Source organism: Colias eurytheme, chromosome 22 (assembly GCF_061535395.1).
Source record: "Colias eurytheme isolate Ceu_HAF_F1 chromosome 22, ilColEury1 Martin Lab GWU primary, whole genome shotgun sequence".
Lineage (NCBI taxonomy): Eukaryota > Metazoa > Arthropoda > Insecta > Lepidoptera > Pieridae > Colias > Colias eurytheme.
In genome coordinates, this window is record NC_143001.1 from 6,687,867 (window position 1) to 6,703,699 (window position 15,833).

Below are 15,833 nucleotides of genomic sequence, written 5' to 3' on the forward strand. Positions count from 1 at the left end.
TGTAATTTTTATAAAAATAAAATAATAGTTTTTGTGCTTATAAATTTATAATTTAATCGGTAAATGGATATGTCGCAGACAATATCAATCTTTAATTAATTTTAATATTTCCGATTATTATTATGTGATTATTACCTATACCACAAACGCTAATCATTAAAATATTGTTAAGATTTTACAATTTCGTGTTATTAATTAAAAAGCATCGAGATTAAAAAAATATAATTAATAATTGTACATATTGTTTTCTTTACCTACACCTTTTACCGATACATTTATTATTTTTCCTCACCGGAATCGAACCCAAACCTCCTAACGCTCACATTTAAAAATTTTAACCACTGCACCAAGGGGTCAGTCACATGTCACAGATCAAAGGTTAACCGTTAATCTCTTAAAAATTGTAATTAAATCGTGTTTAGCAGTTTCATTGAACACGTGACTTTAATATAGGGATAATATTTCCTCGTCATTAAAGAACAATTAAAACTAATTGTTGACAATGTTACTTGTAAAAGTGCGTTTTCACTTATAGCCCATTTTATTCTTACTTAATAAATTGTATCGATTGTATGTTTTATAAAAAATTATATGTAATTATATGTTTATTATCTATTCAATGTGTGGTATAGAGATAAATTTAAGTTATTGTCTGTATAAAAGTAAAACTATTCATCAACTAAGTTTTATTTTATAAATTCAACCACTAAAAAATATCTACAATATTTTGGAGTGACATACCTACGCTTATTGTTTTCATTTTTTGCTTTTGATAATGACATGGCATTCGGGCGTAGGTAGTCGGGTAAAGCATACCCAATAAATATTTAATTACATTACTTACAAGTCACTAAGTGAAAACGCGCCACTAACAGACAGTATTCATCTTAATATTTTAATAGCATACACGAACAAAAACTGCTCCCATAATTCCATTGTTTTTTCAACGTTTAAAAAACCCGTTTGAATCATACAATACAAGAATAATAAAACAATTAACGCTTATAAACGAGACGGCGCTTGAAGCCATCTTCAAATCAAGATGAAATACAAAACATTCCAAGTTTTATACCATAGTTCTAGTAGAGTGCCGTAAGGCATAAAAATGGTCAAACCTCGGAACCCAGGGCCAGTCAATGAATCTGTATATCAAGTATGAGACTGCATTATTAAAACCTCAAATAAAAAAGTTAAAAAAGAAAAATTGACCGATCTCGATTTACAACAATTTTAACAACAATTTACTGAAAAATGAGAGGCGGAAGGGGGAAAAAGTGTTTATAGTGAAAAATTTTATTTTATTTGTAATAAATTATATGTGCAGAGTAACTTCAATGTTAATTTATTAGATTATCGTAAAAAATAAGTTACAAAAAAAAATTATCTATATAGATACACATTGTTACATCATTTATTTATTTATTTATAAATACTTTATTGCACTTAAAGATAACAAAACAAGAAATACAAACACTTAAATATAACTTACACTAAGTACAATTGGCGGTCTTATCGCTTAGAGCGATTTCTTCCAGACAACCTTTGGTACAATAGAGGAATAAATACCAAAATACATAAATGGGTAGTGCAATAATAACTATCATTGTACATTATTGTCGTCGTCGTCGATCTCGTTGATATAGATTGTAGGTGAAGGATTAGTGCAGCTGTCACCATTGCATTCTAAGCAAGCTGCAGTGCAGTTTAATCCACTTTTCCTGCACCCACAAGATGCTCCACATCCTGTTTTGCATGAGCAAAAAATAATTTTTAATAAAGATTCTGGAGCTGGTCGTTGCGTCATTGTTTGCGGTGTCAATATTCCGCATTCATATTTCCAGCCCCATTCTTCTGGTAATATTTCTCTTCCAAGCCATGTTTGAACTTGCAAAAAATACTCTTTTAAAGTGTTCAAATGCGCTATACGGTGACCCCCAGAAAATAAAAGATCTTAAGATATAACTCTTTTTTGAAAGCAACTGCTAAAAATACCTGCGTTAAACTGCCGTCATTACCACTCACTGCAGATAGCGCATTTGAACACTTTAAAAGAGTATTTTTGCAAGTTCAAACATGGCTTGGAAGAGAAATATTACCAGAAGAATGGGGCTGGAAATATGAATGCGGAATATTGACACCGCAAACAATGACGCAACGACCAGCTCCAGAATCTTTATTAAAAATTATTTTTTGCTCATGCAAAACAGGATGTGGAGCATCTTGTGGGTGCAGGAAAAGTGGATTAAACTGCACTGCAGCTTGCTTAGAATGCAATGGTGACAGCTGCACTAATCCTTCACCTACAATCTATATCAACGAGATCGACGACGACGACAATAATGTACAATGATGTAACAATGTGTATAGTTAATGATAATTTTTTTGTAACTTATTTTTTACGATAATCTAATAAATTAACATTGAAGTTACTCTGCACATATAATTTATTACAAATAAAATAAAATTTTTCACTATAAACACTTTTTCCCCATTCCGCCTCTCATTTTTCAGTAAATTGTTGTTAAAAATTGTTGTAAATCGAGATCGGTCAATTTTTTTTTTAACTTTTTTATTTGAGGTTTTAATAATGCAGTCTCATACTTGATATACAGATTCATTGACTGGCCCTGGGTTCCGAGGTTTGACCATTTTTATGCCTTACATATGACTTTTGACTAATATAAATCAATGAAAACTCCAAAAAATTAATAATTGTTTATAATAATTTTTAAAAAATTGAGAGCGCGAAAAAAATTTTTTTTAACATTTTTCTATATACTATTAAAAACATATTTTCAAGGTTTATATTAAGATTCATTGACTGGCCCTGGATTCCGAGGTATAAACCTTACGGCGCTCCACTATTCGTACTATTTGAAAATAGATAAATGTATTTTATAAAAAAAAAAAAAACTACTACCTACTCTTTGATACAATAGTTAACAAATGAGCTTGGGGTCCTGGGTTCTATTCTTAACAGAATACAGGTTCTGACTTTAGAATTTTCCGAGGGAGAAAATTATTTTATTAATCCTATAAGGTACTAGCGGTCCGCCCCGGCTTCGCCCGTGGTACATGTTTACGTTTTCTCTACATAAGAACCATCCTCGTACTTCAAGGAATATAATAAAAAAAGAATTATCGAAATCGGTTCAGCCGTTCTCGAGTTATGCGCTTACCAACACATTTTGCGATTCATTTTTATATAAGGTATAAGTACATAAATCCTTCAATATCCTATCTTATAAATTTATCTTGTAACCAGATCAACCCTGTCAGAAACATGCGTTAGTATGTAGACAGTTGTAGTAGTAGAACTACACTAAAATTCACTTAACCCATTGAGCCCCAAGCGGCCCGATCGGTCCCAGACACAATAGATTATAGTCTGAGTACTACATTTCTTGGTCATCAAAATACTGAATTATATCATCAGTCATTTCAATAACAAAACCAATCACCCATACATACACACAGACATAGGTACTTACTAGTTACTACACTATTATAAAACCACTTCAGATTGCCAGGCAAAAAAAAACAAAACAATCAACACCAGTCTATATATGTATAATTGTTAGGTACATCTACCACATCCATTTGAGAAGAGCAAAAGACATATTACAAACAAACATTTCATTTTATTTACAATTCAAAATCTACATTCTATTACATTATAATTACAACAATAATCATTGACAAACATATCTAACAATTAATAAAGTAAAAAAAAAACACTCAAATTCATGAAATAATTGTATTGGCCCCGATCCTTATATGAAGTTAATTAAAGCGAATAATCCTACAAAACAATTAGAAATTACTCCCACCAATTTGAATGAAAAAAAAGGAAGAATTTATCGCGATATATTCAAACTACACACTAGATTCCGCGCAGCAAAAACTTCAAATCACTCGCAAAGGCAAAACATTGAACGCATCGTTCATTAAACTTGAAAACCGGTTCATGAGGATTCCCCATCGCCATTCTTCTGTGATAGTTCCAAATCACTCCGTATCACTACTATAGCTATACAATATACTCAGTATGTTCCGCGCATCCCACCAGGACGGACGTGCCGCGCGCGCTCTAGTTAAATTAATTACAAAAAAATCCGAAAATGCCGCCGCTATATATAATATCTGCGATAGTTGCAACCTATATCTGCTTGGTGCAAGGACGTAAGTTTCATATCCTGCTTACGTAATCGAGTCGGAGTGTTAGTTGTTCTTTTTTTTATTGTTTAACAACATTAAGGAAAACATCGCGTTATTACAATCAATATTATCTAAATTTCTTGTGTGTGTTCTTAATTGCTGTGTTCGCGAGGATATATATTATTATAATTAGTAATTAAGTGCTTGGTTTCGTTATATTCCAAGAGAACGTTGAGAAAGATTCACTGTTTTATATGTGTTTTAATATTTCATAATAATATCTTGAATACTAACTAGTAAGTCCTGATAAGGTATTTGATACAATAATATCTGTGTTATTTCAATCAAATATCGATCTATTGGTATGTTAATACCAAAGAGTAAAAACTGGAACTGTTAAAATAAAACCATCAAATCATCTTCCTAAATAGAAAGAATATATAAAGAATATATAAGAATATATAAATAAATAAATATCAAAAGATTGACATAACAAATGATGTCATTGCGTCTTAAATCTTGAATGCTACCAAAATCAATTAGTTAATAGCCGTATACGTTTAATTACTTTTATATCAGTGCATATAATTTAAAAAATAATATGAAACAAATTACTTAATTGAATGGATATTGTTTTAAACATCAATATGCAATTTTAAAAATGTAGAGGAGATAACTTTTTAGCAACAATTTAAGATTAAATCATATCTAAATAATAAGCCAGACATTTCCTACAACTTAGAGTAGGTACAAACCTACTTATTTCGAAATACAAAATCCCTAGAACAAAAATGTCTATGCAAGTATTTAAAAATCTCCAAATCTAAAACTACCATATTCACTTAGACTCGAACACTTCATAAATTCATTAAAAACTTAATCAAGTACTTACCTTCTCATTAATAAGTCGTCACAGTTTTTACTCATTTAATACGACAAATAAACTGTGAATGCCTGTAGTAAATCATTTTGTTTTTGTTCCAGACTATATTAAGATTAAAAAACTACGTGCTATTTTTAGAATTCATTTGATTAGATTAATCAATTTAATTTATAAAATGCGATATTCGAAACACATATTGTCATGCTTTTCAAAACGCTTATAAGTTATAAGGAATGGTCAGTCAATATAGAAAACACAAGAAATTGTTAACCCAAAATATATGAAAATCCACGATATGTGTAACTATAAAAATATTATTACAAGGTGAGAGGTATAAATGATATTGACATGACGTGATACGTATTATATAAAAATTGTTTTTATCATATAAACATTTTTTTTTATTGAGATAGGTAGACTGTTGACCTCAGTCCCACCTGATGGAAAGCGGTGATGTGGTCTATGGTGGTAAATCATGTCTACCTAGAAAATTAATTCAAAATCAATTCCCTCATTAGGTACACAAATATGATTGAGAAGACCGCTTCTAATTTCCCTGAACACAATTAAAAATTAATATGATGTAACATAATTAAAACCAGAAGTAAGCTTTTAACAAATAAATCGTCCAAAATCTAGGTACATTAGATCAGTATAGACACAAACACATCAAAAAACAATACTAACTGTACCTACCTTCGCTTATCTGTGACATTTTCTATGGTTGAGAAACAAGGAAAAATAGTCAAAAACATTCTTTAGAATACCATGTCAAATAGACAGATACTATTTTTAGGCTGGCTATTTCATGCGTAAAAAATTGAACTCATTCAGAGCTTTTTTGTTACGAACAAAAACCCAGTTAACATTTATGTATTTAACTGTGTATATTATTCGTAACTCATTTTTTTTGAGGAGGACAGCACCTAATTCATGAGAGTCGATAAATTCGAATCAAATGTTATACCTAAATAGCCATCAAAAGATGACACAGCAGTTGAAGATGATCTTAATTTTTATCTATTATAAACTAAATTAATATAAGCTTTATTTCTTTTGAATATTTGAATATCATGAACCATTTATTTAAAACATTAAATGTGTTGTTAAAAATGGTTAACTGGCAGCATACTGAAATAAATTACAAGTACAAGCTTACATTGAAATTTTTAGTCTATATATGTATAAGTTCATAATTAAATAAATAAAAACCATTTTCATATAACAATTAGCGTAGAGATTAACACCATTAAATTTGCCGGGATGTTACTCAGTCGTTTATCAATAAAAACCACCCATTTTTCCTGCTAGGAATTCACGCTAGCAATCATTTGATACGCAGGCTAAACACGACGCTAAAGAAATATATATATGTATATCTGTATAGTATTAATATTACAAAGCTGAACAGTTTGTTTGTTTGAAAACGCTAATCTCAAAAACAACGGGTCCGATGCAACACAGAACAGAACTCACGAATGGATTTTGATTTCTTTGCGATGACCTTTTCACAATTTAACATTGTTATCAGCAATACATGTAAAACCTAATTAGGATACATTTCTGCTAACCACAACCTAATTTAAACACTAACCATATACATAATTACATCAAATAATTAATAAAATGCAAATTTTGAATAAATTAAATTATCTTGAGGATAAAATTTAATTAATGTTAAGGATAGGAGTTAATTTTCCCCTCATGATTAGCAAAGTCCTCGATAGCTTATTTCATATTTCATATTTTTATACAATATTAGCTTTCCGCCCGCGCTTCGTCTGCGTTTTCAAAGAAAAACCCGTATAGTTCCCGTTCCCGTGGGATTTCTGGGATAAAACCTATCCTATGTGTTAATTCAAGTTACCCTCTATATGTGTCCTAAATTTCATTGTAATCGGTTCAGTAGCATTTACATCCACCCTCACAAACTTTCGCATTTATAATATTAGTAGGACTTGTCATTTTATCTGACAGATAAGTTAAACCTGTGGTTAAACGTAAGTATTCAGAAGTTGTAAACCTCAGCATAAATAACAAAGAATATCATATCAAAGAGAAGAATTCAATGTCAGATGTATTAATAAATTGACATTTTATCTTGCAATTAATTACTTTAGTAATATATTTAATCCATACTAATATTATAAATGCGAAAGTAACTCTGTCTGTCTGTCTGTTACTCAATCACGCCTAAACTACTGAACCAATTTTCATGAAATTTGGTGTGGAGATATTTTGATACCCGAGAAAGGACATAGGCTACCTTTTATTGCGAAATATGTGCCACGGGCGAAGCCGGGGCGGACCACTAGTTCTTTATATACTGAAGGAAATGTATAATTGGGTGACGTTAACTAATTAATAGGCGAATGCTTAATTATTTTACAAATTAGAAAATCAATCAATTTAATTTATTAAATCTCAAACAACTAATAATTTATAATACCTATTACACTAACCACGATATATATTTAAAGAAGTTCCTATCGCAATAAGAAGGTTTTATAAAAATATCTATTTTTATTTTCATACCATTAATTAGTAGAATAGTTTATATTTTATTTAAATATTAAATATATAAAAGGATCTTATTCCAGTTAGGTCTCATCGCTAGAATTTTAAAACGGAAATCAATTTAAACACGAAGTAAATATCCAGTAGTTAATATAAGGTTAATTTAATTTACTTGACAATACAAACAAAATATAATTTAACAATACCTATAATATATTTTAAAACAGCCTGCAATAATCAAGAATGGAAAACGATCGCCAAGAGTTATGCCCTCTTGAAACTTCGTGAACACGAGAATTATATATTAAGAGGTATAATTAATTTATTACGAAATCACTAAAATGCACTGAAATGGGATTATTTTGAATGTGGTTAATTCACTATTTATGCTTTAAAACAAATGGAAACGCATTGCCTATGGGTGGAGTTTACACAAATTAAAACTGCACTTTTCGTAGGTGGAGTATTCTTTAGAGCTTGTTGAACTAAGGGAAAAGCTTCTAAAATTTATATACTTAAGTTAAGTCCCGTGTCCCCGTAACTAGTGGGGGTAGGGGGCAGATGCATTATTCATACATCTGTTTCACTGATCGATTTTTCTTTAGGGACAAGTAGGTGATCAGCCTTCTGTGTCCTGCCAGACCGAGACTTTTTTTTTTTCGTCTCCACCGGGAATCGAACCCAGGACCCCTCGGTTCTACGCTCACGCGTCAACCACTGTTCTCTAGGAGGCGGTCAAATATACTTAAGAATTTCCTTAAAAAATAAATTAGCCATTTTAAAATCAATAGTTAAATTAGAATATTGGAGTATTAGAGTTCATAGAACTAAGGGAAAAGCTTATTAATATAGAAATAAGAACGTAATATTGGGAGCAAGCTTATGCATAGGGTATGAAATACCTACTGCTTATCTAAATACGATCATTTAAATGATGAAAATGGATTTTATTACAAAGCACACGCACACACATAGACGCGGCATACAGAAGAAGAATACCATTCCTTTCAATTTAAATTTCATTTCACATACAATTAAATCTGTGAGATTATAGGACTAGTAGAAAATAAATTGACTCGATAAATTCGTGTGAATCGAATTCATCAGTCATCATAACCATTTCCAAGATTCACGTTATGTTAATTGGCAAATAATAATCTACATCACTTAGTACGAATCAAATCCAGTTTTCCAAAACAGCTCTGACCAAGACCTTCAATATAACTTTGATTTCAACGAACTGTGTTTAAAATCTTACAAAAACGAATTGTAAAAAGTTTGGCATACAGGGTACCCCATGCAAAAACATTAATAGGATGTTATTATAGTAAGTACGTGAGGTAACTGCGTACCTCCTACGTAGAATTAAATAAAAATTTAAAGTATTATGACGACTGGGACAAACATTAACAACGTGATTATAAATATTATATTCCACTCATGCTTTAGAATAAGTTAAACGCATCGATGATATTTCTTACATAATTTTCCAATCCAGTAAAATACATTCAACTTACTTCAAATTAAAATCTATGACGGCAGTTTATTACGCAAAAATTGTCGTAAAATTGTCGACACCATCCGACGATTTAAGAATATAATAATCAAAACTTTTCTAACGCACATTCAAACAATACAATATTTTCCTCTACAAGTTCTACTAGAGCTAATTTTTATAATTTGAGTGCGTAAATTCGTAAATAAAACAGCATATTTGCATCCAAGAATAATCCTATAGTCCAATATACGATTCCTGTTATTTAAGAAACAAACGCACATCACATCACGGGCAATTGAGAACACTATACACACATCTTTTAACTGTACAAATATAACTAAGAATTGCACCATTTGTTTGTCAAGGAAAACTGAATACGGTGTTTGGCTTGTATTACTCACGTTATATGTATTTTATTTGCAAGGAACATGTACTTTTACGGCATTGTTAAAATCAATCACTTTTTATATTATCTACATAATATTTTCATCAGTAAAAAACAAAAAATCACCAGAAACTTAAACCATTTAGTGCCTATTTTCTTTATATTAATTCTAAGCTGTGTTTGTTTTAATATAATAATATTTGTCTTATACATTATATAAGTTATAGTTTTTGTATAATTTTTGTGCAGCCACGGCAGAAATCTAGTAACTATACATATAAATATGTAATTTTCGCGGACTGAAGCTACCCTATGCTTCTTACTTTTCCGTCCATTCTCTGCGGCGGATAGCCAACAGAACGCACGTAACACTTAAAAAATGTATATCATTATCTAACATTCCCAACATATATTCCAGAATCGTCTTGCACCACGCCCAGCGGCGGCAAGGGCCAATGCCAGTCGATTATCAACTGCGCACCACTACTGGCCATCGTGAAGAAAGCCAATAAACGTACACCAGAGGAAACCAAGCTGTTGAGAGAATCCGTTTGCACTTACAACAGTAATGTGCCTGAAGTATGTGTTATCTTATACCTTTTTGATATTTGTACTCAGCCAAAAAATAAAGATATTGCCGCTTATGTGCATTGTTTTGCCCTAATATTTACCAATTAAAGTATATTATCCGATCTCTATCAATGTATCTACAGAGATAGATCATGGTCCGAATTTGTATTGAATTGAATGATATATGCTTAATTTATCATACAATCTATCCGGGTACCACGCGAGTAAACCAGCAACATCAAGCTAGTCGCTTTATCCAACTAAAACACAAATTCCAACATTCCAGGTGTGCTGTCCGCAAGACGAGCCGCCCGCAGTGCCAGACCGGAGATGCTTCAGCTATGACGGCAAGAACGGCACGTGCCTCGGCCTGTATTCGTGTCCGCAGCTGAAGAAACTGCTCACGCCGCCAGTATCGAAAGAGAGCTTAACATATGTTCAAATTTCTAGGTGAGCGTGAAACAAAGTTTATGGAACATTTAATAAGCTCTTTGTACTACAAGGTGTCGTTTTTTTACTAGTTTGTACTTTGAAGACATTAATAAAACTAATCAAGTACATAGTATTGTATGTACTTTTCTTCTGCACTACAAAATTCACAAATTGTGAGTTTTAAAATCATCTACTATCAGACAAATGCAATTATATGCAAATGCCAATACCTTATTAGAAAACTCTGCCCAAATACACGTTGGCAGAGTTTCGCTTTGTACCATATTTGAGTGGGATTTTTTGTAACATGAACATTATCTTCACAGATGCGAGAGCCCAGACCAATACAGTGTTTGCTGTGGCCCTGATGACGTCGTACCACCAGCCCCCAGTGCCACCAGATTCTGTACCCCCACGGCTGCACCGCCAGACCCTCGCACGGAATGCTGCGGTCTGGATAGCGGAGGGGGTAATAGGATATTTGGTACGTACTATATTGGTTTTAAAATTAAGATAGATGTACAGCTGGAAGTCAAGTGTAAAAGCGTGTTTTTACATCATAAAAACTAAGTTCATAGTGATAATAAATGATAAGTATAATGTGACAATACAATAATTCATGGAATTATTGTACAAGAATTATTGTATTGTTACATCAATCTTTAAAAAGAGTACAAAATTAAATCTGCCCGTTTAAATTGGGTTAAAGTCGAGTCTAAAATTTAGATTCAAGAACATACAAACATACAGGTGAAATTTATAAAAGCGTGTTCAAAATTTTAAATTATAAACATAGAGACATTACACCAATCAGTGACCATCATTGTAAGAACATTCAGAATAATTAGTAAAACAATTAAGAATTTAATCTTATAATTTCTATAACAGAATATGCGGCTTTTCACTATTGTTAAACATTCTGTAACGAATCAACGTCAAACAATTGAACCGACCTTATTCAAGATTTACATATAGATAGTTGGACAATATAGGAAGCCAATAATTACCTAACTTCAATTCACAACCTCGTGAAGGCAACAGAAATACTTGATAACGTCAGTAATTCAATAACATCAATAATTATCGACGTATATATGACGCGAATCAACTAAAATGTGCAATGAAATAAACCCACGATATCTCTTTTATCTCTATGTACACAATTAAATTTCTCCACACTCGAAGAACAAAAGAACAGCATAATTAATGGTTCTGAACACGATTCACTTCACCGCTTATATATATTTTACTGACGTTATCGATACAACGTTAAGTTCTACTATTGATTTTATATCGTGTTATTTGTTCTCTGGAAAGTTGTGAGATTTTATTGAATTTATGAACTTGTTTATAATCTTGGTTGATCAAATACCTTACTGCTTTTATGATTGGCCACCCAAATGTCCATTAAATATTTACGTTATACCTATGTATAAAATTTCCTCTGTGTCTAATTGCAACGTGTTTTCTTCAGTTTCCGTTTTAACTACTTCTCTTACATTGCATTGTCTACTTCCTATCATATCTCTATCAATCTAAACAATTTTATCCTAATCCAAAGGTAGCAATGATCGCTAAGCGATAGGCCACCTGTTTAATATGTTAAGTATCTTCTTCTTTGTTGTTATTTATACTGTATCAATAAAGTGTACTTCATTGTATTTTTTTTTCTATTTATGAGGATACAAAACACTAAACAGCCATCGACCAATAGCCTGAACAGGCCCTAATCAGGCAGCATGACTTTAAAAATATTAGAATCAAGCCACCTTAATATTACTCCACATGAATTACGTATTTATCATTCCAGGTGGCAACGTAACCGCTATAGACCAATACCCTTGGCTGACGCTCATCGAGTACCGTGGCATCAGGGACAATAGGATCAAACTGCTCTGTGGAGGCGCCCTCATCAGTGGCCGGTATGTCCTCACAGCTGGACACTGCGTGGCTGGACCCGTACTCACTATTGGTACACCGTAAGTGCTTTTCTAGATTTGAAATATAGTTATAATAGCAGTAGCTTGAAGTGACTTTTAGAATACATATAAGGAACTTTTAATGATACTTATTACGCTTAAAAGTGAAAGTCCGTATACGATTATAATTTAGATTTAGAGATTATCTACTTTCTTCGTTCGTCGTCGTCGTTCTTCGACAATGATGTCGTCATCTTCACAAGTGTTTCAATATTCATTATTGAATTATTTAAATAAGGTGTCTATGGGTATACTTACATTAAGTCAATAGCATATATAAACAATATAAACTTGATAAATTCCAATAAAAATGTCGTTCAAGAATTATAGTCATTTCTAATTTTGTCTTATTTGCTACCATTTTAACGTCTTTATCAAATTACATCTGAAACAGCATTGACTCGACAGACGACACGTACAAGATTGCAATTCCAAACATTCTCACAAGCCAAATCTACCATATAAAAACCGAGAGTTTAAGAAAATTGGAACAATTCCTTCATACATTTTTCACTCAGATGTTAATCCCACTATTTCCAGGATCAACGTGCGTCTCGGCGAGTACGACGTCTCCCACTCAGGACCAGATTGCACTGAAGTGGAAGGGGGTGGTACAGACTGCGACGATGGAGACATCAGCATACCCATAGAGGCTACCATCCCGCATAGGGATTACGACCCTAATGCGAAGCTGCGGAGGAACGATATTGCCTTGATACGATTGAAGACTATGGCGCCGTATACTGGTAACTTTTAGATGGGAATGTTATAATTTAGATAAGGTTACTTTGGAAAAAAAAATATTTTGGAAAACAATCGGCTTATCTATCGCCAGTGAATGTATTGCCTATCTACTATGTTTTTCTAAAAGGATAAATAAGCAGTTTCTTTCTATTGCGGCAAAACTTTCTACTCCAAGTATTAAATGAATTCATAACAATTCGTTACATAATATGATGTAAGTACTACAAGGATCTTCATTTGTTGTAAATATAAGTTTCCAATATAACGTTTAAAAATCGAAAATCTCCTTTGCTACTTTAGCTGTCACAACTTGATATGGTGGCGATGGTATAAGCTGTATTAAACCTGAACCGATGCAGTTCTGCTACATTATTATACGTGCCATGATCACTGCCTACATTACTATTTCACAAAACCAGAATAATTGTTAAGTCCTAACCTTTAAATCAACAGACTTCATCCGCCCAATCTGTCTGCCAACAATGGACATAACCGTCAACCCTCCACCCAAACTAATGCTCGAAGTGGCCGGCTGGGGAGCTGTCAGCGACACGCAGAGCTTCAGCAACATAAAGCTGCATGTGGACCTGCCCTTGGCTACTAAAGCGGTGAGTGAATCTTTAGGCATTATAATTATAATGCTATCTAGTGGAAATAATGTTTCATATTTTGTATTTTAGTTAATGCATAGATACAAATGTGGGGAAGAACTTTACATGGTTTTTTATAAAAGAAGTAAGAATGTATATTTACAAGCTAATAAGAACTGAAGCTACTTGCTACCGTAAGCTATGAGTTATAAGTCGTGCCAATGTTCATAAACATACATTACTAATAATCCAACTGATTTTGTACACAGCAATCAATCTTCAAGTAATTCCATAAAATTCCTTTAGTTTTTACTCCTAACGTTTCCACTTCCACTGCCCAATAAAAATCCATAAAATACGACAAAGCATTTCCACATATCTATGTTGATAATTGATATATTACTCTACGTTACCTTTACGTAATCCTACACCTTCTATTTACCCCTGATCGTCACTAAAAATGACCAAATTCTCAACAAAACCCTTTCTTTGCAGCAATGCGAGCCGTACTACAAACAGCGCGAAGTACCCTTATGGGGCGGTCAGCTCTGCGCTGGCGGCGAGAAAGGCAAGGACTCTTGCAAGGGCGACTCCGGAGGGCCTCTCATGAACGAGAACGGTCGACTCTGGGAAGCTGTGGGCGTCGTCAGTTTTGGTCCTACGCCTTGTGGCATGGAACACATCCCGGGGGTTTATACTAAAGTATATGATTACTTACCATGGATTCGCAGTCAGATGAAGCCGTGATACTGTTCTAGGGAATTCAACTGAGATTAGGATTGCTACGTTGCTACGTTGTGACGTCATCGCTGTTAATTAATACCTAAGTTAAAATTGGTTTAAAATAACGTTGTTTAATTTGATGTGAGAGTTGTAAAAGGATCTTATTTTATAAAGACATTTGACACAAAAACGTTGTTGTCTTTGTATTCAGTAAATTAATTCTGTGTAATTAATTAAGTGTTTGCGTGTATGTGAGATTAGATATAAGATATAAAATATTTAAAAATATTAAAAGTATAATAGTGCGTTGGTCATACAGAAGTACAGAGATTTTTTTAATAAAACGTCGCTGAACGTTTTATAATTATAATAATATCATTATCCTATACCCCAAAATGGGATATTGAAACTTGAAAAAATATATTTATTGCCAGCGCGGCGGTTTCTCTCGCATGTTTCATTTTATTTCAAGTCATATAGTTGCTTATATCAAATTAAGTATTTTTATCAGAGAATTATTTCTCTGATTCAATACTTTTTTTTGATAGAAGAGGTACTAATCATTGTATCTTCATACAATATCACGTACAAATAAAATTAAACATGTTTATTTTTAAACTGTCTACTTCATAACATTAAGCCCAATTAGAATGAAAACTTTAACAAAGAACATGTTATAAAATTTAATTGTTTAATTTTTGCCTATGTTTTAGTTAGGCCGTTATAAAAATTAAATGTGTAAATTATATATTACGGTGCATTTACATTAATTCAAATTCAAATTCAAATTCAAATTTCATTTATTTACAAGAATGTAGTTACAAAAAAGGTGTTATTACAATGTTAACGCGCTAATACATTCTACCCACTTTCTGGGTGTGCAAATATTTAAATGGAAATAAGTTAAATTACACTACACCAACACTACACAAATTCTTCGCGTCACTAATCACTATTGTTAAACGTCACTAATTCTTCCTTGTCACAGATTCCGCAATGTAATAAGTTCTTGAATATCATAAAATTGTTTCTCCATTAACCATTTCGTCAGTTTCTTCTTAAATATATTTACTGGGAGATCCTTAAAGTTATCCGGTATTTTATTATATAATAGTCATAAATATCACACTATTTTTTGCTTGATTTATTCTACATGTTAACCGAGTTATATTCACATTAACCGAGCGAATGCTCATTCTAACCCCACTATGTCAAATTCTTTTAGTGTAAACAGGCGTAGAGCATTCTTTCGTTGTTCTTAGTGCATTCGAAAAGATTCTATACAATGTTCTAATACTGAACAACACTGAATACGAGTTTTCGTTTACACTAAAAGAACACGAAATAATGCTCT

General features: G+C 32.3%; 2 protein-coding genes across 3 annotated transcripts in view; one reads left to right on the forward strand and one right to left on the reverse strand.

The window, feature by feature from the left end:
* The window catches only part of mim (missing-in-metastasis), a 142,466-nt gene that overhangs the window by 48,098 nt on the left and 78,535 nt on the right, over positions 1-15,833 (reverse strand). The window lies entirely within an intron of this gene.
* Positions 4,055-14,909, forward strand: LOC149898745 (phenoloxidase-activating enzyme-like). 2 transcript variants are annotated; one of them, XM_090115065.1, is made up of 9 exons: positions 4,055-4,182; positions 7,786-7,869; positions 9,860-10,020; positions 10,298-10,461; positions 10,770-10,927; positions 12,254-12,422; positions 12,963-13,168; positions 13,620-13,774; positions 14,252-14,909. In XM_090115065.1, the coding sequence occupies exons 1-9, from the start codon at positions 4,122-4,124 to the stop codon at positions 14,501-14,503; spliced, it is 1,410 nt and encodes a 469-aa protein (XP_089971191.1). In that variant the 5' UTR covers positions 4,055-4,121; the 3' UTR covers positions 14,504-14,909. The 2 variants fall into 2 exon arrangements, with proteins under 2 accessions (XP_089971191.1, XP_089971192.1); XM_090115066.1 differs by lacking the exon at positions 7,786-7,869.